At 37.2% G+C, this 22,656-nt stretch overlaps 2 protein-coding genes and 1 long non-coding RNA gene across 18 annotated transcripts in view; 1 reads left to right on the top strand and 2 right to left on the bottom strand.

Annotated features, from left to right (window-relative positions):
• The window catches only part of sls (sallimus), an 85,252-nt gene extending 83,168 nt beyond the window's left edge, over positions 1-2,084 (bottom strand). For 4 of the 8 annotated variants that reach the window (XM_067354351.1, XM_067354318.1, XM_067354321.1 and 1 more), the window contains exon 1: positions 1,567-2,066. In XM_067354351.1, the coding sequence (XP_067210452.1) occupies positions 1,567-1,708 (142 nt within the window). In that variant the 5' untranslated portion in view covers positions 1,709-2,066. Of the gene's footprint in view, positions 1-1,566 lie in introns of all 8 variants that reach the window. The other 4 variants (XM_067354344.1, XM_067354329.1, XM_067354330.1 and 1 more) reach the window with 4 other exon arrangements.
• A 23-nt stretch (positions 2,085-2,107) lies between these two features.
• Positions 2,108-5,538, top strand: LOC136999781 (uncharacterized). 3 transcript variants are annotated; one of them, XR_010890103.1, is made up of 3 exons: positions 2,117-2,266; positions 2,345-2,626; positions 2,867-5,538. It is a non-coding gene; the product is annotated as an uncharacterized lncRNA (long non-coding RNA). The 3 variants fall into 3 exon arrangements; XR_010890104.1 differs by having other exon boundaries at positions 2,149-2,193; XR_010890102.1 differs by having other exon boundaries at positions 2,108-2,626.
• Positions 5,539-6,202: 664 nt separating this feature from the next.
• The window catches only part of zormin, a 31,805-nt gene continuing 15,351 nt past the window's right edge, over positions 6,203-22,656 (bottom strand). For 5 of the 7 annotated variants that reach the window (XM_067354389.1, XM_067354393.1, XM_067354396.1 and 2 more), the window contains 23 exons: positions 22,259-22,625; positions 21,752-22,176; positions 21,282-21,684; positions 20,884-21,186; positions 20,645-20,811; positions 20,292-20,579; positions 20,043-20,223; positions 19,746-19,957; positions 19,370-19,654; positions 18,469-18,643; positions 16,600-16,937; positions 16,231-16,459; positions 15,904-16,101; positions 13,817-14,020; positions 13,550-13,713; positions 10,612-13,416; positions 10,178-10,367; positions 8,733-9,434; positions 8,262-8,447; positions 7,516-8,031; positions 6,966-7,063; positions 6,708-6,888; positions 6,203-6,587 (listed from right to left, as the gene is read on the bottom strand). In XM_067354389.1, the coding sequence (XP_067210490.1) occupies positions 6,475-6,587; positions 6,708-6,888; positions 6,966-7,063; positions 7,516-8,031; positions 8,262-8,447; positions 8,733-9,434; positions 10,178-10,367; positions 10,612-13,416; positions 13,550-13,713; positions 13,817-14,020; positions 15,904-16,101; positions 16,231-16,459; positions 16,600-16,937; positions 18,469-18,643; positions 19,370-19,654; positions 19,746-19,957; positions 20,043-20,223; positions 20,292-20,579; positions 20,645-20,811; positions 20,884-21,186; positions 21,282-21,684; positions 21,752-22,176; positions 22,259-22,625 (8,730 nt within the window). In that variant the 3' untranslated portion in view covers positions 6,203-6,474. The remainder of the gene's footprint in view (positions 6,588-6,707; positions 6,889-6,965; positions 7,064-7,515; positions 8,032-8,261; positions 8,448-8,732; positions 9,435-10,177; positions 10,368-10,611; positions 13,417-13,549; positions 13,714-13,816; positions 14,021-15,903; positions 16,102-16,230; positions 16,460-16,599; positions 16,938-18,468; positions 18,644-19,369; positions 19,655-19,745; positions 19,958-20,042; positions 20,224-20,291; positions 20,580-20,644; positions 20,812-20,883; positions 21,187-21,281; positions 21,685-21,751; positions 22,177-22,258; positions 22,626-22,656) is intronic. The other 2 variants (XM_067354400.1, XM_067354405.1) reach the window with 2 other exon arrangements.

Here is a 22,656-nt window from a genome sequence, read left to right as displayed (position 1 = left end):
ATAATGTTATATATTTTTATTAATGAAAATACAAAGTAAAATTGATCTTACATAACAATATGATTTGCAAATATCTTTAACGAGATTTGTCAAAGTAAATATTAATCTTTAGCATATAGTTACTTGACGTTTTAACTACTAGCGTAACGGCATTGCTTACTGTATTTCTTTACTGTATTGTCTTTTAGTTTTGCGCATGTTGAAATATAATCCAACACCTTTCGGTGCATGTCGATGCAACAAAGATTCATAAACCTGTCAGAGTGTTGATTTTATTTGGCAGCAACTGACATGCCCATTTTCTCCATTTCTTAACGAATAACGCAGTTGGCAAACGCGCTCTAGCAAAAGTATTTTTAATAATAAAAATTTGAATCGTATAAACACTATTGTATTGAAACATTTGTTTGCAAAATATCGAGCTGTAATACGAAATATAAATACACAAGTGTGTTATTTTTCAAATTTATGTAAAAATCTTCAAAAGTAAGGTTTTCCGTGAAATTGTTTGTATTCGTTTTATTATAAAAGGCTAAAATATTGATTTAATATTGATCAGTATAGAGAAAAACAAATATATGAAGAAACTGAAAAAGTATTTTCTTCATATATCTTGATCTTGATATTATCTTTATTTAATAAATATAACTCGCGGTTCTATCTTTCATTTATGTGTAAAAAATGAGTTAATAATTTAATAAATATTTTATCTCGATTTTTATCTTTGAAAATTTGGCATTGCGCCGAGCTTACATCGAATCGCGCAATGAATTGGATAAGCGCAAACAAGATCATAATAAACGCTTTTCTCAAATAGATTTTGCAACTTGCTTTGGATTTTTTCCAATATTGCATTTATCAAAATATTTAATGTAATTCTAGATAGTAGAATGGTAACTTTTTATCCCTTTTACATTCTGTTTTACCTTCTTATTTAATATTGCAAAAGCTAGTACTTTAATGTTAAGTTCGAGTCATAAGATTAACCTTGGCAATGCAATATATTGAACTAAATATAGAAATTCTTTTTGATCATTTTTGTAGTAATAATAAATTTTTCCATTCTTTAGAATTAGAAGTGTTAAAATAAATTGTTAGTAGAAGTAAATTGTGGAGATTACTCAAGACATGTGTTTTCTTGTGATGCATTAGCGATCGCGTAACGCCACCCTTCTTCGAGGGGGCGCGTGAAAGAATTTTTGAAACGGTCACGCCGAAGAGTGCGGAGAACTATCTTTAGAGCTCTTGCAGGGACGGTGCTCCTTGCTCAAAAATAGAATATGAGTATTCGTTGACGGGATATCCGCCAAAAGAAGCATATTAAATTTAATTAACAGCAATTTTTGCTCCTTTCTCGGTAAAAAATTAAAAGAAATTAATAATTAAGATCTGCCGCTAATCACTGAATCACATTTTTTATAAGTTTAGAAATTGTCATATAAAATTTCATAAATCCATTATGCGATAATTTGAGTTTGCTGCGTAGATTTTTTTACAATGTTGCTTTTATGTTTGATAAGTTGCTGAAGATTATGGTTTTTTGTTATAAACATCATCGTGACTGACCTCTCTGCTGACTGGTGATCTGTTGCCGCGTAATTTGTCTTTCTGTTCGTTGCTGGATGTATTGTTGTTGTTGTTCCTGCACGATAGTCTGTTGCTGCTGCTGTTGTAGCTTTTGCTGTTCTTGAGACTGTTGTCGCTTCATCTTGGATCAAGGAATCCGATAAAGTTGCGATCCGAACAGCAGAATCGTCGCCGACTATTCGATTTGTAAGATAAACTGCTAACTAATCTAGGAAGATCTACAGAGATCTCCGTTTTATGTCTCTCTTTTTTTCAATGCCGCCTTTTGTCACCCGAGATTTAACGAACAAACTCTCGATGCACAATCGGAGCAAATCACTCGCGCTTATTTCGCTTTGCTCCGCAATATACGCGCAATATTCTGCTGATAACCGCGGCTCAGTCCAGTCAGTCGGCAGAAATCAAGTCATCGTCAAAAGTTTTGTCCCCGTGATTCTTTAAACCAAGACGTCGGTCGAATGCGAATTGGATGGCTTACGACTTGACGCTTGGCTACAGCGTAAGGAGATAGGGAGGGTGTTGCATGGTTGGGGTGGGGACGTCGAGCGTCCCGACGTCCAACGTGTGTGAATGCTGCTGAGGAGGAAGAAGAGAAGTGTAGTGTATGTAAGTCAGTTCGACATATTCCAGAAATTTTCAAACATCCTTATGCATTATGACATTTGGAAACAAGGCTTGCGTGTGTGGCTTGGAAATATTAACATTCAAACATGTTGTGGCATATAATTATTTTTTTTTTCCATAATTTTAATTTCAGAAGTTGCACATTTTCGGGCTTTGGATAATTTTATACTCAGGAAGAGATGCTTTGGCTCACACTGAAGAAACGTCACGGGATCAACAATTTGTCCGGCGTAGATAAATTTTATAGAGTTAATTTGTATACATCGTCGAGCGGAGCGGTAAACGTCTCACGCAGCGTTCTTGCGCTCACTGACAGCCGCCCACGCATCTCCGCATTATTGCCCTCTCCGTGCTCACATCTCTCTTTCGTCGTTCCCCTCCAAGCATTCTAGACTCTTGAGGCTCGATGCGCATGGTGGGTACATTTCTTTGCCTTTCTTTCTCTTTTTTTTTTCTTTGCGTTTTTATACCCTTTCTTGTCTTTGTCGAATATACCTCTTGGATTTTTTATTAATTTATATCCATATGTTTCAGGATTGAATTGATCTAATTTGATCATTTTATCTTTTTTTAATTTTATAAGCAATGTTGCTTATATATTTGTTCTATTTTTCTTGGCAGAATATTAAACAACATGTGTTTTTGTTATACATAGGCTCGATCGAGTTTGGCCGCGCGGCAACCCTTGATCGTAACTCCAAGAGCGCTACATTCTAAAAGTGTATGCACGCCTATCAATGATGCTAACAACGTGGGGGATCACCTTTTAACTAACGATTCGCATTCTGCCTTTCAGACACTTGTAAAGCCATTCGCAACACTTCTTGAACTACAGATGTAGGAATTCTTCTTATTCTAGAATCTCATCAAAGTTATTTATCGAAGTTTCCGTCACAAGTACAATTTTTGTACAACGTTTGAATATATTTCATATAATCGTAATTTTCCATATATAAGCGATGTTTTGCGTTAAGCGAATAACTCTAATCGTTTAACCGTTAACGTTTCATATATCGACGAATCGGAGCGAAACATGCAGTTGCGAAGTTTCGTATGTTTATACACATTAAAGATACGCATCTCGTTAAGTGTAATGTATACTTCACATCGCAGTTAATCTACATCAGCTTTGTGCATGTGTTTTATACACCGTCGGTATCAATAAGAAGCGTTAATGGTCACGGTGCATGCAACGAAGGAAGTAGATACCTTCCCGCACCTTCGCGCTATGAACGTCGGCATGTTCATCAGTACATCATCAGGAAGGTGGGTCACGCGTGAATCACCGCGTTTCGTCCAATATGCCGCATAGCGACGCATCTATTTTGAGATTTTGCGGAATAATCTTGGTCGAGATGACGAGGGAGCCTTCGCATCTATGATTCAAATCCCGAATACGAACACTTAAACATAACGCGAACTCACTTTGCACACTTGTCACATTCTATTTTCGACGACAATGAACAAATCGTCATTAAGGTTCGGCGATGCAATTGAAAGTTGCAATACTCGCCGTGACGCTTCCCAAATCGAAATAGACCAAGTTGACTATACTTGACCTTCTTTCGCGAAGCGCATATTTTTTAAATACGTGAATAGATACATTCACATGTATATATTGATTTAATTTATATGCATTAGCATGAATATTATTACATGGACTTTGATTTTAAGTACTTACCGTTTTGCATTCTATCACGATTGTGCCATGGAAGCTTGATACCCGAATGTAAATCGCCGATACTTGTTCCATTCCTTGTGTAAGTAGTGCCTAATTCATGCTCGATGAAACTTATCCTCTTTATCGTATTGAAATCTTTTCTCACATTTTCGCGATTGTTTCCTTCTATGAAGCTATCATATAATTTGATGATAGTTTGATTGATCACATTGATGAATTATATTAATTGATTGATGCAACTACCTGTAATCGGTCAATCCGAAATCGTAAAAGGACTCGTACGGCTGCTCGTGATTTGTCAAAGTGGGATTAACAGGCTTGTCTTGTGACAGGAATAGATCTTTTAAAGCTACATATTTTGGCGAATCCTGCGAAAACTGATCGATTGTGAATTCCTTTTGATCACGATAAACGCCATATATTGATGACGATGTGCCTGTAAATAACGATATTGTTTGGAAGATGTAATCATCATTGCACGGCGTTACGTGACTGGATTATGGAGGAAATGGATTAGCACTCTATCCACAAATTCGGTCGCTTGTTTTTCTTGCATATTTTTAGATCGCCGACTCACATTTTCCTCCACATTCCGCGAGATTATTTTACCATCTATTTTCATACAAGAGTTCTTCATGCAAAAGATGAGTCGAATTTTATAATTTCTAGAAACTATTGACTTTCTCCATAATATGCAAAGCCAATCGTTTGGATAACATTTTAACGGCTAGTTTGTTTAGTTTTAACCAAGAATAATTTTTTTTTATTTTTAGTAAAAAGTATTTTTAATTATAGCAAAAATTTATGATAAAATTATAATTGGCACTTTATAGTTTGTCGTACATAAGAATATTATAAAAGAGCTTTTTAAAGAATGTATAGATCAAAAAAGAGTCGCATATAATTAAAAGATTGATTTATGTTTAATTATTGTTGATGATAAATACGAAAAAATATTTTTGAAAAATCACAATAGCTATTTTTCATCATTTTTACAATTAATAATAAAAGTTAATAAAAATCTCGATCAAATTCTACATTTGTGTTATACCGATAATAGTTCGATATGCTTTATGATTTTCCTACCTTAGGTTTCCGTTCACCAATAACGCTGCCATATCGCAATATCTTGCAAATGCCAAAAGAAAGGTAAAATAGAAGAGGAAGTTGGAATATAGGCAAGAATATGAAATAATTCGTTAAACCATTACCCAAGTTTATATTTTGTTGAGGAAGCACACGTTTATTTACATAGTATATAAGTATCATTATGTGATATTAATAAATAATAGTTAACCCCTTGCGATGAGAGAATGTTAAAATATCTTTGAAAGTGTCTTTAGCCGTTCCTTAAATATTAAAAATTATTCATTTACGTAACTTAAAGAATATTGTATGCTTTTATAAAATTACTGAAAAAATGCCGTTTTTCGTGACTGTACCATTTTGCGCTGTACATTTAAATGCGTATGAATTATCTCTGACAACTATCGACGCAAGGAGCTAACAATATGAGATTTATAGCATAGTCCCATAACAAATTCCCGCATTTTTGTCTAGCTAGGAAACATTAATTTCTCGCATTTTAAGCAAAGACAATTAACGTAGAAACTTATTAACCTACAAAGTGAGAAACCGCATTTAGAGCGATCGGATATTTCTACTGAATTTATTTCATGTTTATCCATAAACAATAATTTTATTATACTGTTTTTAAATAATGTGTGACTAGTATGTTTCAACAATATCACGATACATAAATAGAGAATGATTTAAAATAATCTTTGGATTTTAAAATAGGAAACTATTTTTACTCTCTATTTTATCAGCGATTTCATTTCCAGTCACTCGCTTTCGCGAAGATTGATTAAAAAGAGAGTATTGTGATTTTAGTTTTAACAACGTTGGCAAGAAGTAATTAAGGTATACTTAAAGACAAATTGGAAATATATTGTTTTAATGAAAGGAAAGAATAGTTGAAAGAGAAATAAGATGTAAACATAGACAAGAGATAAAGTACGTAGATATGCAAAGAATCAAAAGCTTTTCTTAATCCATCCAATAGCATGATCCACCAGAGAATCATTCATAGCATGACAAAAATAATCTATGTAGCATTTTCTTAACTTTCGCATTTTTGTTTGTTTGTTCATTATCGACTAGTTCGATTTAATTGACTAGCTTTTGTCACCTGACATTAGCTCGTACGTTTTTATGAAATGCAAAAGAAACAATTATGCGAATTGAGACAAAGCCAACTTGCTCTTGTCTTATTTATCACTCATTTTTATTTTTTTATATAGTGATAAATTGTTCTTTTCATTCCCAACAAGCAGCAAGCTAAAACAGCATCTTAACATCGAATTATTATACTTAATATTTATTCTTAAGTGTTTGTAAGAATTTCTTTTTGTGTAGAAAATACCTCGAGCATTACCTTTCCTTCACCGTATTAGTTTGCGAGCTGATTAAGCAATAATCAAATGATATGTATGCAAATCCGACACCAATAGACCGAAATTAAGAATTGAAACTTCCATTATTTTTGCATCTATTCCCTTCGATTGTTCCTATCCTCATTTTTACGAAAAGGCAGCATATAGAGATCGTCTATTACCTGACACTTCCAAGTTGGCAGAAGTTACGGTGGAACCTAGGCTATTCGTTGCCGTACATGCGTAAGTCCCGGCATCGTCTGCGCAAAGAAAGACATTTGTGACTATTTTATCCAAATAATCTTACAAAATTTAATTATAATAATTGGTAAATAATTATGAAAGAAAAAAGAAACAAGCACGAATTATAATCATCGTACCGGAGAAAGCTCTCAATATAGTAAGGCGGCAAACACCGTTCCTGTAATGGATTTCGTGGCTCGCAGAGTTTTCGACAATCCTGCGGTCCTTCGACCAAAGAATATTAGGTTGCGGTTCAGCCTGAACAATGCACTCGAATCTAGCGGGATGTCCGCTCACTACCGCGATATCTTTCAATGGCTGAAATAATTATCGAAGTTTTTTTCAGACGTTGTTCGAAACTATGTAAAAAATTATAAAAAATTTTTAATGTTTACCGTGATGAAAATAGGAGCTTTTTTCGGTAATATATCGAGGTAAGGCTGAATCACTTCCTTGTTTGATGATACACCATTGCTGGTTGGCCACGGCGAACCTACGATGTTGGATGAGACTTAAGAATATTATTATACGATAATAATAAGCATTACACGTAACAATTAGGCGATTTATATATAGCAAGTGATTTATGCACAATTCGGCGTAATGCTGCATGTGGCGGGTTATTACAGGCTAAAAAGATGACTGATATTATTAGTATGCATCAAAGCAAGAACGATGTTCTTCTATATATTATTCTAGAATATTTGCCGCTATTTATGACTTCGGGAGTTTGCTAGAAATTTTTTGAGAAAAATCCGAGTGCAAGAAGCGAGAAGTTCTAATGCAAATTATGACAGAAGCTGTCGTTAGCACGAGCACGTTGAAACAATTTAATAAATATAATAGTATCGAGAGAGCGATCAAAGCAAAGCAAGATAAATATATTATCATAATATTCGAAAGAATTGTTAAAAACACTATGCGTTCTCGATGGCAGGCATATACCTGCAGAGTCCACATTGCTAGGTGGTCCAGTGACGCTACTTTGTCTGGGAGAGAGGCTCGGTAGGCTTGGACTGAGAGAAAGTGGACTGGGCGTTATGTGATCCCACCTAGACGGTGACACGGAGCTAGGTATGACTAGACTTGGTGGAGCCATCGAGCTATCTATACTTCCGTTACTCGACTGCTTCTTATTGAGATTCCTCGTGTCTTCAGCTTCGGAAAACTCGCTCTCCGATGTCGGTTCCCATTTGACAGTCTTCGAGCTTCCGAATTTACTTCCCGACTTGCTCTGCCGATTCAAAAATGTGTCTTTCTTCGTAAAGCCATTCGTTTTCTTCTCGGTAAACTCGTGGACTATAGGCACTTCTATATCGCTCGCGCGTCTCTGCCCTTGAATGGTCTTCTTGCTGCTTTCGACCGTTTTCTTGCCCTCGCCGGGCAAAACGATACCGAATTCGTAACCAAAGTCATATTTGAAGTATATGAGTCCAGTGTCCGGATCGATTTGTTTTGTTCCTGTTTGCGTCAATGAGCATTACATGCCTATTACGCTAATTTATTTGTAAATCTATTCGTGTAGTGTATTTCTACGCTAAGATTGCAGACAGAATATCGCATTGCTGTATTTTAAAGTTAGACGTGTGTGTTATATTTTTACATGAGTCGTATACAAATATATAAAATATAAATCGCGTAATTAAAACGAGATATATCTGCTTTGTAAGATAAGGTAATGTTGTTGTTACCGTGTTCGGAGAGTCGCGATTCTTCTCTATAAGTTCTTGGCTCGTCGCTATCGGTCGTCCTCGAGTCGACAGGATGTTTCAGAATCGGCTTACTCTGTCTCAAGTCTGACTGGATATCGCTTACAAATTTTTCAGTTTTCGACTTGAAGCTGCTTGTCATGTCACTCATATGATGTGACGCGATGTCTGCGGATGTTTCAGAGTTTTGTGTTACGAAACAAGGATTTATCTACTTTTTTAAATAGATGAAAGAAAAATATATTCTGAGCGAAAAAATTGGTAAATTAAAAATATAAAAAAAATTTTAGTCAATCAAATACAGAGCGAATAATAAACAAAGATGCCAAACGATAACCGTGTAAATATAATCCATGTAATTTGTTAATTATTCCCGAATCAAAAGTGCTTGCATCAATGCGTTTCTATCATCGTCTATGCAAAAGCATTATGTGACATTGACATTGTTCTTACGGTCCGCTGCTTTTTTTACGTCGCCCCTTGAAATAAATCCGTATTCGGGCGGCGATCCAGGCTGTAGAATGCTGTCGGTTTTTTCAGAAGTTGTATGCTGCTGGTGTCTTTGGAAGTTGATCTTTTTATCCGTGTTTTCTCTGCGGATCTGCGTCAACGACGTCGTCGGAGGACCGGTGTCGAATTCCATCGGCGATGGGATTTGCCTCACTGACGCACTCGATGATCTTGGACTTTTTATCGTGGGTGGTTGAACTTTCCGGTAACACAGATCTTCCGTGTCACTGTTCGCTGGAGTCCACTTCGGCCGGATTTTGTTAGAATCCACGTCGCTCTCGTAATCGGACTCCCGAAATTGTCCTTGCACAAATTTCTTCGGTGTTGGCACGCGGTAATGCGCACTTTGCTGTTTCGGCACAGGTGCGGCATTAGTGTCGCCGAATTTGATAACGCGACTCGTTTGCTCGACAGTGACGATTCTTCTAGTATTCTCCGTTGATTCGTCCATCCTCACAGTTTTCTTCGTCTCTGTGCCCACCGCGTTGGTAAACGGCGCGCTGGTGCGTGCCTCGTAAAATTGTTGCTGCGGTTGTGGCGGCGCGTATGCGATTTCCGGCGGTGAGCCGGGCAAGAGAACTGTTTTCGGTTTTGTCGCGACCACTGTATGTTGCTTGCGATGTGAACTCGGCTCCGTTGGCTTCCCTACGTAGAAAAGTTTGTCCGGGTGACCACGATCCAAATGGATTCCGATAGCTCAAGAAAAGAGCGTAACGAGAAGATAGCAGCAGAGAGAAATATATTTCTATATTTAATAGAATAGCAACGGCCGGTTTCACACGTCGAACAGATCTCGTTAGGCCCGATTTAGAACTTGAGTTTCGAATTTAATAAATATTGAATATTACATTCGTCGATTATAGATATCGACGACGCCTCGGACTTTTCTCGACCTCACGATGATGAAACCGGTTATAATGAAAGAATGGTGAGTCTTATAGAAAGCGAATCCAATTATATAGAATTAAATGTGACGATTAAAGAAAGGATAAAACTTAATAATGAAAGAAAAGAAAGAATAAAGCAGATAAAGCAGAAAAATAAAAGAATTTGGTTCAGATGTAAAAATGTTCTCCTTGCAAGGAGAATTACACGTTGTTTGTTAGAAAATAAAGTATGATTGAGAAGTTCTGTTAAGGGATTATTTTCTAATTAGAAATACATAAAATTAGTATTAAACAGTAGTCAGGTATGTATGCACTTCACCGCCGACTCGCTGTTGTATTATTTACATATTTACAGAATAGAAAATTTTAATAAGTATATTCTAACACGATATACGTAAATAAGTTGATAAATAGTTTAAATTTTTTAAAAATAAAGGACTCAAAAACAAAAATTTAGCAATTTTCAAGTTTATATACGAATTTTGGTAAGTAGCATAATACCTGAATCAGTAGCAGTAAATTTCATTGAGCTGGCTGTACGGTAGGGCGGTGTTCTGCCATCGTAGTCGCTCTCATAGTCGCTCTCGCGGAAGTCGCCCTTCACAAATTTCGAAGGACTCGGAGAGGCTGGCAGAACCTTTTCCGCTGGTTCCAATTTTTTGTACAACTGATCTATGGAATGCCCCGTTTCCTGCAAAAATGTTTTCGTTAAAATTTTCTACTTATTCAGATATAACACTACAAAAACATAAACAGTATACACAGTTATAACAGTTTCTATTATAATAATTTCTGTGGTTAATACACACACACACATAAAAATCTATGGCTACAAGATATCGCTATCTACGGTTTTCTATTTCGTTAATTTAGGCAAGCAGGCAAAAAAAAAACAACGTTCGAAATGACACACGAACACGTATGAGATCTCGAACCTTCACGGACTCGAATCTGCGTAGACCGCTGCTAGTCGACGAGGCGTAGCTTTTCTCGAACGAGCTGCGTTGTTGTTGAACGAATTTCGGAGCCGGCTGTGTACTGCAAATAGATGGCGAGACGAAAGACGACGATTCTTCCTTTCGCAAACGATCGCTTTCGTAACTGTGGCTTTCAAAAGATTTCGTTCTACTTTCTGAGCATGTAGTATGACTCTCCGTGTGAACCGTCGTCGAGGAACCTTCGCGTTTTCCAATAAACTTCTGCGTCGTCGTAGACGAAGCTTTCTGCTGGAAAGGCTCGTCGGTGTCCGCCATGTAACCGCTTTCTTGATGAAAAACTTTTGTTTTGAATTTCGGGGATTCCGGTTTTTTAACGGACGGAGATTTTGGTGCAGAATTTTTCACACTCTGTTGTACGTAAATCGGTGGAGAACCGGGTTTTAAAGGAATCGAGCTTTGCTGCTGTTGCTGCTTGGATTCTCTCTCGTGCCGTTTAAACGCCATCTTCCTTGTTGTCTTTTCGGAAGATTCTGTGACGAGCGATGGCCCTGAAAACTGTGCAGGAGTCTCGAATTTGGAAGGCGGAAGTGGCTCGGGCTCGGTGGATCTCGGCCTCGTCGGTTGTTTCAAAATGGGCGCCTGGACTTTTCTGTAATGCGGTTCCTCATTGTCACTCTCGTAAGGTCTCCACTTTGCTTTCGGACGACTGTCGAAATCAGACTCATAATCACTTTCGTGGCTGAACGGACCTTTAACAAATCTTGATGGTACTGGCGTTGAATGCTTCACAGGTTTCTTAGCCGGAATAGGCGGTGGTGTAATGCGCACATCTTTCGGCGGAAGCACGGGCGGTTCTTCCCTCTGTTCCACTTTTGCAGTTTGTTCCAATATAGCTGTCTCTTTTACAAAAGGTGGTGGAATATATCCAATTTCCGGAGGTGATCCCGGTTCGAGAACGATTGAGTCCACTTCCGTCTCCGGAAGGCGACGCGACGTTACGAGCGACGTTTTCGCGGCTGGCTCGATTTTTCGTACCAAGCTAGGCGCTTTTAATTCTTTGTCCTCTGCCCAGTGTTTCGAGCTATATTCTTCAAATTTCTGCGTTGTTTCTGCTTTCTCTACATTGCACTCACTTATATATTTTTCAAACAATGCTTTCTCTTGTATTGGAGTTACCGTGTGATCGACTTTGATCGTTTCGGCGTTATAAATTATCGGACCAAGTTTCGGCGGTGCTTCCACTATTTTCTCCGTGAACTCTTCTTTGCTGCTCCACGATCGTTTCTCTATACTGGTCGAAGATTCCGTGCTAGTTTTCTTTATTCCACCTTGCGGTGTTTCTTCGACCTTCTGTTTAAACTCTTTTGCGGAGCTCTTGTATTCGTCGACGGGAATATTCCACTTCTGACCAAAAGTTTCAGTCTGCGGTGGCCATGACTTTCGATTCGAATCCGCGCACTTTTTCGCCCAGGATTTTTCCATCGCCAATGCGTCCGCAGATGGCTTTGGCGACATTGATCTCAGAGTTTCTTGGTGGCTAGATGCAGCCGAGTAACATCTGTATTCCGAAAGGTCTGTAGACACATGCGACTTGGTTTCCACATCCGATGACGATGACCACGGTCTGATGGGAGAAGTACTTCTCAAGATCGATGCGTACTTCGATGGTTCTATCTTTTCTTCCTTAAAGTATTCGCTTTCCTTTTTCTCGTGCGCGTCTTTCTTTACGCACGTTTCCTCAAACACTTCTCTCTTTTCGAGTTCGAACGGCGGCGGTATCGTAAATGCGGGAATAGGTTCCGTAGGTTTGACAGGTTCCGGTATTTTCGGGGTGGACGGCGTAGGAAAGATTTTGACACCTCCGATTGGAGCATCTATCGGGGACAGGGTTTTCTCAAAGGACTCCTGAAGCTGTTTCGCCTTGACAAACACATCGGGTCGTTTTTTTTTCACCTCTTCCGGCTTCGGCATGTAACATATCTCGGGGGGTGGTTCTGGTACAAGGTTGAAACTTTCCAGCAACGTTTCGGAGCTCTCTGTCTGAAACTGTAGTTGCGAAATAGACAAATCAGAAATTATTTTTTCCTCTATTGCCGTTTTTTTTATTTCCGCTGAAGGACTCTCGTACGGGAAGTCGAACAGTTTATTCTCCACTCCACGCGGCGGTCCTTGTTCCAACTTCGTGAAAATATCCTGGACAGCTTTTTTCGTCGCTTGAAACTCCGATGGTCTTGGTTCCGATTTCTTTACTTCTTGATAAGTTGCCCCTCGCTCATAACTCTTCGTTAATTTTCCAACCTTTGCTGCTTGAACTTGCCCGTCTTCCGTCAGTTTAATCATTCCCTTCGGCCCTTTCGGCAGTGTCTCACTTTCCTTCGTAATCGATTCGAAGAAGCTTAACGCGTCTTTTCTCGCGATAGTAGACGTCTCTATGTTTTCATTCTCGATTGTTGATTTCTCATCCGTCTTTATCAACGGCTCCGCAATGTCTCTTTTGTCACGGTCAACTTCCTTTACCGCAATCGTTTGTTCGGTTCGAGACTCTACGATGGACGGAGTTTTATGTTCCAGCTTCATATGCAACTTCTGCTCCGACTTCGTTTCGGTTTCGTGGGATTCGATTATAGATGATATCGTCTCCGATTTACTAGCTTTTATCTCTGGCCCTTCGATCTTTTGCACGGTATCGATTGTCGATGCCAGAGTCGAAATTGATTTAAACGGACTTGGCTGGATCGCTGTCGTTGGTGCCTGTTCGCTCGTCAAAATGGCTGATGACGCCTCTTCCCTCTTTTCCTTGGACTAAGCGCAAGTATACAGTTTCAAAAATATTCGTAAAGAAGTAAATAAACCATCTTCGATGGAAAACATTGAACTTTATTCCATTTTTTAATTAGAAAAAAATCAAAAAAGTTTTCTTTAAAAAATAAATTACCTGGACAACATTTTTATCCTGAACGTTTTCATAGACAACAGTTTTATGCACTTCCACCATCGTATCGGGCTTTGGTTCGAAAATCGCAACATCTGCGATGCTCTGCGCCTCGCCACCGGCGTTCGTCGCTCGCACCATGTATTTACCGCCATCTTCTTCTTTAGCTATAATGTAAATTCAACAATAAGTTTTAAATATAAGATATAATACATGGAGAATAAATATTGAATACTTTAATCTATGTAACAATCATGTATAGAGAAATACCTTTATCTATGAGCAATGTATAACAATTTCCTTGTTGAATAATCCTCAATTCTGGTGGTCGTTCATTGATCGGCACGTCGTTTTTATACCAATTAACTGTGGGATCAGGTATACCGGTAATTTCCACTTCCATAATAACGCGATCTCCTTTTTTTACTACTTGAGCTTTGAGGCGCTTGCCGAAGACCGGAGGAAATACTGTCTCTAAAATTGATCGCAAACGTTTACACACTGTTAATCTTATATACAGGGTATTTCAGAACAACCGTATCACCTTAATAGCTGATTTCTCAGGTTAAGAGATTTGGAGTAAAAATTTTTATATCAAAATGTCGAGACTACAATAGTTTTTAAATGGGAAGTATTTAAAGTTTGACAAATCAGGTTGTCAAAAGGTATGTTGAATATTAATTTTTATATCTTTATCTCATCTGAAAAATCTCGAAAATCTGCTATTAACGAATAATGTGGTTAGTCTAAGACACTTTATATTTTTATATTATTTTTAAATCTATTCTCTTAATGATATTAAAATAAAACAATACAATATTAAAATAAAACATTACATAATATTTCACGTGCAATGTTTTGGGGAAATAACAGGTAATAAATAAGTGATTACTTACCTTAAAGTTGCTCTGCGCCTCCTCCTTTTTTCAGTTCTCTTTGCATTTCTTCAAGACACTTACACGTGTTCACAACGTGAATACAAAAATCGTATAATGTTTTAAACGGCACTCCCGATACATATTTTGTCATTCGGATAAAACTCGAATATCATCACACGAATTACACGTTCGACAATGCCGCAAGTAACGACGGAAAAGGTGAGATCGAAAATTACAGGAAATAATAAGAATAATATTAAGGATAGCACTAAAAAATAACACGTTGATACGAAATGATTTGCTCTGTACAAAGTGCCGACAATAAAGTGTACGAACAATAAAGATGCCATAAACATATCAAGGATAAAGTCGCGCCGATTCCGATTTGGCAAAATGCGGGAAGTAACAATAATACGCGCTTCGATATATAGTGCAAGAAAGAGAGAGAGAGAGAAAGAGTGAGGGAATATAAATCACGCCGGCCAACAATAAAAGCGATAAAAATAACCCCACCACGAGTCGGCTTCGAGCTTAAACTCGATTTTGATAAATGTTTGATAAATACCTTAATGTTCCGACTCGATGTGTATCCGTATCGACGTGTTATCCTTTTCAATACAACTATCCTTATTATTTCTCGTAGTTTTTTATTTCACCCTTTCCGCCGTTACTTGTTACGCGGCAGGGTGTCGAACATGTAATTTGTGCGAGTTTTATTTTTGTCCTAATGTGACAAAGTATGCATCGAGGGGTTTGAAATATTGTGCGATTTTTGTATTTCTGTCGCGAACGCGTGTGAGTGCCAGAGAACTAAGAGGAGGAGGAAGCTCAGGAAGGACAGTAGAGTAACTTTAGGGTAATTATTTATTTGTTATCTGTTATTTGCACGTAAAATATTATGTAATGCAATACACATAGAAACTTTAAAATATTTGGTAAAAGATTTGCAATTTATATTTATAGTTATTAGATATAAATATAATTCTTTTAGTAGATATTGAAATGAGTAAAAGTTTAACGTGCGTATTAATTATTTGTCATATAATTATTTTAAACGCTGTTATAATTTGGATGTACTTTGTATGTTACAGATCAACTTGTACACAACTCTGCTGCTGTGCATCGTGTCGGTAAGTCAATTCAATTTGTTTTATTTTAATATCATTAAGAGATTTAATAGATTTAAAAATAATATGAAATATACAAGGTATCTAACCGTATTACTCGTAAATAGAAGATTTCTGAGATTTTATATAGTAAGGATAAAAAAAAAAATCAACATGCAACGTGCTTGTGCGCGTGAATTTTGGACAACTTAGTTGGTCAATTTTAAACATTTTTTATTTAAAAATTTTTGTAACCTCGATATTTTAATATCAAGATTTTCGTCTCCAAATAACTTCTGGAATCTGCTATTAATGGTTGGCTTGGGACATCCTCTATAATTTTTTGGACTTAATTTATGTACATGGCACTTACTTTTGACAACAAGATCAGCCGTGCTACTAGCGCTTCCAACATCATTGCTCACTGTACAGGTATAACGTCCAGCGTCTTTTATATTGACATTCTTCAGTTCCAATTTTACGTGATTATGAGCGTAACTAATTTTCATATTATCTGTCGATGTTAGTTTTTGACCATTCTTCGACCACAAGATGGTTGGTTGTGGAAAACCTGAAATATACATCAAACAATAGCATAACAATAGCAATAATGAAAGGAGATAATCATAAATATATTGGCAAAAAATACAATTTGGAAAAATAAATTAGATAATTGAGATATAATGTTAAATACACTCACCATCAATAATGCCTTCGAGAACTACATCCGTTCCTTGATCGACAATCATCCCTGTAATCGGCGAGACGAACCTGGGCGCTATCGGTTTTCTGGTTGGCTTTTGTATTTGATTTGTCTTGACATCGCGTTTTACTCCTTCCGCTTCTTCAGACACTACAACAGTTTTCTCTTGTCGCACCTCGCCAGGTCGATCCTGTATGATTTTCTCATACTCCTCGATCTTGTGAGACTGAGAAATAACATTTCAAATTGATGAATACGCTAAACGATGTTTATGTGCATATACGAACATTCAGCAATGATAAGACAAGCTGAAATGACTATTTTCACAAAAATGCCGCATAATACAGATGTATTTGATAAATTTACCTGTACGACAGGTGGTGCTCCATTTTCAGAAGTTGACTGTTCCGAACTTTGCACAGTTGCTTTTGTGCAAACACTGGTAGGTTCTTGTCCGGATTGCGATAAAGTGGAAGTAGAGGACGATAAGAATTCCTTTTTCGTAGACGTTGTTGAGGAATGCGTGACAGTCGATGACATTTTGGTTAGCACATGACTTTCACCACCACCTTCATGATACGTCTTCTCGCTTGAGAAGTGTTTATCACTACTACTCGCAGGATGCATGATATCTGCAGGAGAATGTGGAACTAACTCGAGCACTTCTTTGACTTCACCTGCAATCTGTTTCACTGATCCACTATCTGAAAGTTATAATCCAGTTATGTCAATAAAGCGATTAAATTTTTCTGATGCTGCTAATGATAAAACATACTCTGAGAAATATGCAGCAACACTGTGACTGGTAATTAACAAAAAAAAAAAAAAAAACAGTACATTTAGTGAAAACTTTTATTATTAAAATTATTAAAATTATTATTTATTTCAGGTAAAAAAAGTCTTTATATTTTATCTCATTTCTAATTGTAATTAATAAATAAATAATTATAAAATAAATAAAAATGTAAAAAAACAATCAAGACGTTTCTAATTTTATAAAATTAAATTTTACCTTAGTTGATATAACGCACGCAAATTTACCAATTTCAAATATTGGAGATAAGAGTACTGGAGCGCACCGAGCGCACGATCGAAATGCTCTCAGCGAAGTAACTAAATACTTTGCCTACGATCTACGACAGAAATAGTATCGTTCACCTAGTAATAGGTGAATCGAGCACTCGGCTGCAATATATAACCCAAGACCATCGTCCCAATTTATCGCTGTCATTTGTCAATGATGCGTTCGTATTATGCACGATATTCGATAAGTAATACGACTTTATATACAGTAATATATTGTCTTATTTTTGATTAAAGTCATAAATTGGAAAGAATTAATGAATTCAAAAAAGAGACGTACTATTCAGCTGTAATCTTTTTAAAAAACTTAATATTTTTGAATACATATAATTAAATATAATATTCTACATTAATAAATTGATATGTTCTAATAAAGTTTACAATAAATCTAGAGTTTGATATAACTGAATTTGCCTTTTTATTGTCAATTTTGTAAATTATAAAGATGATACGCGCGTGTATTAAAAATTATTCGGAACTGGTCTCGACGAGACGCTGCGCCTACAAAAATGCACTTGTATTCTTTAAGTTAGCGAAACAGAACCAGACTATGCGCCGAATATTTGCACTGACAAAAATAACACGGTTTCTGCATGCAATGAGAGAAAGAGAGATAGGCGAAGGGAGAATGACTCGTCTGAAATATTCTTAAATTTTTTTCTTTCGTGAAAAGTATAACTTCAATTTTCTTACTACTCGATGTTTCAATATTCTGCGCGCAGGAGGAAGAGAAGTTTACGTTGTGAATTTATACATTCAGGTCACGCTATAAATGCAACATATGAAAGTAGTTGACAAGCATGCTTAGTAATGTCAGAGCGAAAATATTTTATTTAAAGCAAAAAGCAATCAAATTTTAGCGTGCAGCTGGCGTTGTTATATCTTCTTTCGATTTTCTGTCCACTCATTGAACAGCTATTTTATGTATCACTTGCTAGGAATCTCGAATGAGCTACATTTGACTGGGTAAAGCGGGTATTAATAACTTGTGACACCGTTGCATTTTTTCTGATATTATTTTTGATGTCATCATAAAAGAGAGTAAAAAAACCAATGTGTGCAGATATTAAAGAAAGCATTCAATAATATATCCAAAAAATGTACCCAATAATAATCAATAAATTATAAAATAAAAGTTTGACATGAACTTACCAATTTCCACTTTAGCGCTACAAACTGCTCTACCAGCCGCGTTTTCCGCTACACAAGAAATAGTGCCGATGTGCGCATCCCCGACCTCAGGAATTGTCAGAACTTGCCGATCCCCGCTAACGGACACTAAGAAATCTTTTCCATGAACCGGCCGATCATTAAACAACCACTGAATCTGTAATAAAGAAATTTCGTTAATAAAATTTGCCGTAATCGAAGAAGACAAAACACATGCGCATCAAGGACAATTACGTATGACTTCCACTGTATTCGATAATTTACAATTTCGATAAGAAAACGATAAGCGTAGTAACGATTGTACCTGTGTGACAAGACCGCGGCGTCTTGCACCGCGTCGAAAATTCCACCTTATGCTCCGCGGCGCGACTGCAACCGTGGCTTTTCACATGAGGTATATTGTTCGTGTTTAAATATAACTCGTCGGGTACGAAATTACTCTTACCCTGTTCTGACAGGCCGGCCAACTTCTCATCTACACGTTGTTTACGTGGCCCACGCAAATTTCAAAGCGTGGAATTTCAAACCGGGGAATTACGAGCAATCTTGTCGTTTACATTCATTACACAATATTTTATTCTATTAGAATGGCTTCTCTATAATTTTATACTTACGCCAAACTTTAATTATGTATCTTATTAATTAAAATTATCGATATAGAAGTAAAAATTATCTTTTGCGAAACATTGCAAATAATCCTCAATATTCAATTCTTCAGTACTTTTCTTTTCTATACAATAATACTGATAAAATTATTTGTCAAAAAATTGTAAATGTACGAATATTATCCCTATATTTATAAATTTGTAATTTTTAAATTAAAAGCGAAGTTTTCCGTCTTTCTTAAATAAAAGAAAAGTATAATTTTTGAAAAAGAATTTACCTTGGGAGAAGGTTTACCAGTGACGATGCATTCGAATTTTGTCGAAATTCCTTCGGGTATTCTTCTATCCTCAAATACTTCTTTGAACGTTGGTGGGATTAATTTTTCTTCCATCTGAACAAATTCTTCATTTCTTTTAAAATCACCAAGCGATCTCACAACTAATCTCGCAAAAGCTTTCGCTTCACCATGCACGTTTATAGCTTTTGCTACGTAATTGCCCTTATCTTCCGGTATCGCGGATAAAATTTTCAAGAATCTTGTTCCATCCTCTCGTTCTTTGATCTGTGGTAGTTATAAAATATTAATTTTACATTAAGCATTAAATGAAGCAGTATGCGATTTATACTTATAATAATAATAATAATGCACTTACTAAAATTCTCTCGTTATGAATGACTTCGCCGTCGTCCGAGTACCATTTCAAATCAGGTTTCGGTTCTCCAGTTACGGCACACTCGAAGATCGCATCTTCACCCTCAGCCACAAGCAGATCCGTCGGAAGTCTAACGAATTTCGGTGCTGAACCACTAACGAGAGTTTCGTCTTCCTTCTTTCGATCGATTACATCCGGGATGGTAGATGCCGCTGCAAATAACGAAAGATATTATACAAATATAACATATTTAATTTTTCACTGCTTATTAAAGAAATAAGAATGATTTATACATACGCATAACTGTTAATGTACATTGACTAGAAGCTTCGCCGCCAGAATTAATGGCAACTACTTTATATGTGCCAGCATCATCCAGGAAAGCTTCGTGAATAACTAGTGAACATCTATCACCTTGGAAAAGTAGCTGGAAGTCTGACGATTCTTTCACGGGCTGCTCGTCGTGATACCAAATCACCTAAAGAAGAAAAAAATTAATTAAAAAGAATTGCAGAATTACGGAATTTAGCAAGTGAACGAATTTACCTCCGGTTCAGGCTGACCTACAATCACGCAATCTAGTCTAGCTGATTGTCCTTCTTGTATTTTAAGATCCCGCAAAGATAAATGAAATTTCGGAACTACTGGTTCCGTGTCGCTGCAAACAACCAAATCGGATTCGCTGGTTTCGTGAAGCAAGCGTCCTTTCACTGAAACGGTGCAAGATACAGTAGTCTCTCCGACTTTGTTTTTGGCGATTACTGTATAACATCCGGCGTCCTTCGGAAAAGCTTCCGTAATAATCAAGCTTGTTCGAGCACCATCCGTTTGAATCTGAAAAGATATTAAATGTTAACATATTTTATTAAACGTATTACAATAATTATATGTTTTTTTACCTTATGATATTTAGTTTCCTCAATCGGCTTTCCATCGTGAGACCAGATTAATTCAGGAACTGGATCTCCGCTAGCTTCGCATTCTAGTTTTACTTTTTGGCCCGCTCTGGCCATCGCATTTGACAACGGCACCACAAAATATGGTTTCTTTGTAGTAATTTGCGCGGCTAAAATCGATATTTACGTGAATAAAAAAAGAAACGCACGATTTTTCATCGTATCATTAGAAATAGCCTTACGTTGCACATCGAGAGAAGCAGTAGTAGACGATTGTCCCCATTGATTCGTTGCTTTACAGGTATATAAAGCTTTGTCTTCCAAAAAGACTTCATCAAACTTTAGAATAGCTTCCCCATTGTTAAAAGTGATAGCATAGTCCGGAGAATTGTCGATGTTTGTATCGTTTTTGTACCACTGCACCGTTGGAAGAGGATTTCCTTCAACAGTACACTCTAATTTATGTGAGGATCCTTCCCTCACGGTGGAAGCCTGCAACTCTTTCACGAAAACGGGAGCGCTGGGTTGTTCCTCCAAGATAGTTTCTGCGTTAAAAATTGTAAAGATGCGATTAATTATATTATTTTACAGATTCTTTCTTAATAAAACAAGTGTGCAAGGTAGTAGCAAATTGAGTTACCTTTGACAGTGAGAGTGGCTGATGTTTCGGCAGAGTCAACAATATTAAACGCGCGGCAAGTATACTTGGCGGAGTCTTCAGCGAATGTCTCTTCTATTTTCAAAGTACAAACGTCGTTTACGTAAGTCGTTAAATAATCGGGATTGTTCAAAATCGATATTCCATCTTTGTACCAGACTACTTCTGGCGTCGGCTGGCCGATTAAACGGCATTCGAAATTGAATTCTTTGCCTTCTTGAACCGTCGCGTCGCTTAAAGGAATTATGAATTTTGGAGCCAATGATACAATTTTTTCTGTTTGCACGTTTTCAACATAGGATTCATCGTGTATTTCCTCGGATACAAGTTTTCTTGGTGGACTAGCCTCTTTTTGAATCACTGGAACATTTTTCTCGACTTCCATCTGTGAATGTAACGGGCATAAATTACGATTGCAAAATTAATGATAATTAGTACACTATTGACAGTACCTTCTGAAGGATGTGAATCTCTTTCGTCGTCACGGCGGAAGTAATCGTTTCTTCTACTACGGTCTCATCAGTCTGGGCAGAGACGGAGTGAGAAACAGGAGGGACGATTTTTCGCGCCTCCTCCTCTTTCAACTTTTTCGCCTCAATTGCAGCCTTGTCCAAGGTCTCGGCCGCGAGCTGTTCCGCAAGTTTCCTCGCATTTTCCGCTTCCACTCTGGCAGCTTCCGCCGCGGCCATTTCTATTTTAGCAGCTTCCAGTTTCTTGTCAGCTTCTAACTTCTCAATTCGCAGTCTTTCCCGAAGATCCTCGGCATTCTGCAAATTCTGGCTCAGGGTGCGCAATTCAGAAGAAACGACTTCGAAGGAATCTAGCATTTGCCGATTTTCTACCACCACTTCGTTGAATTGCGGAAGTCTATCTGTACCTGTGTCATGTTGCAAACAAATAAATTATTTATTTATTTTTTCACCTGATACATTCTTTTCCATAAATGTGATGTCGCTTACCGAAAACTATCGTCGATAATTGCTTCAGCTGTTCAATTCTCTTTTCCTGCTGCTCTTCACCCGGTTTGATATAAGCATTAATTTCTTGCAGTAATTCGGTGGCTTCTTCAGGCAATTTCACAGTTGTAGCTTTACGCGCGACAATCACCAAAAGTTTACTGCCTTCTCTAAACCACTGTTTGGCTTCCTCCAAGAGCGTGAAATACTCGATACTTAAATTCATTCGTTTTTTGGTATCTCGCACGCGTTTCCTCAGATGATCCCATCTGTTTCGCAGAGATAAAATCTCGTCCGTTATTTGTGGTGTTAACGGAACAATCGTCTCTTCAGTCTTTCTCACAAACGTCTCAATTCTTTCCTCCAGGATCTAATAACAAAGATATAAGTTAATAATAAAA

Source organism: Linepithema humile, chromosome 1 (assembly GCF_040581485.1).
Source record: "Linepithema humile isolate Giens D197 chromosome 1, Lhum_UNIL_v1.0, whole genome shotgun sequence".
Taxonomy (NCBI): domain Eukaryota; kingdom Metazoa; phylum Arthropoda; class Insecta; order Hymenoptera; family Formicidae; genus Linepithema; species Linepithema humile.
The sequence above is the reverse complement of the archived record's forward strand: the minus strand, read 5'-3'. Positions and strand labels throughout refer to the sequence as shown.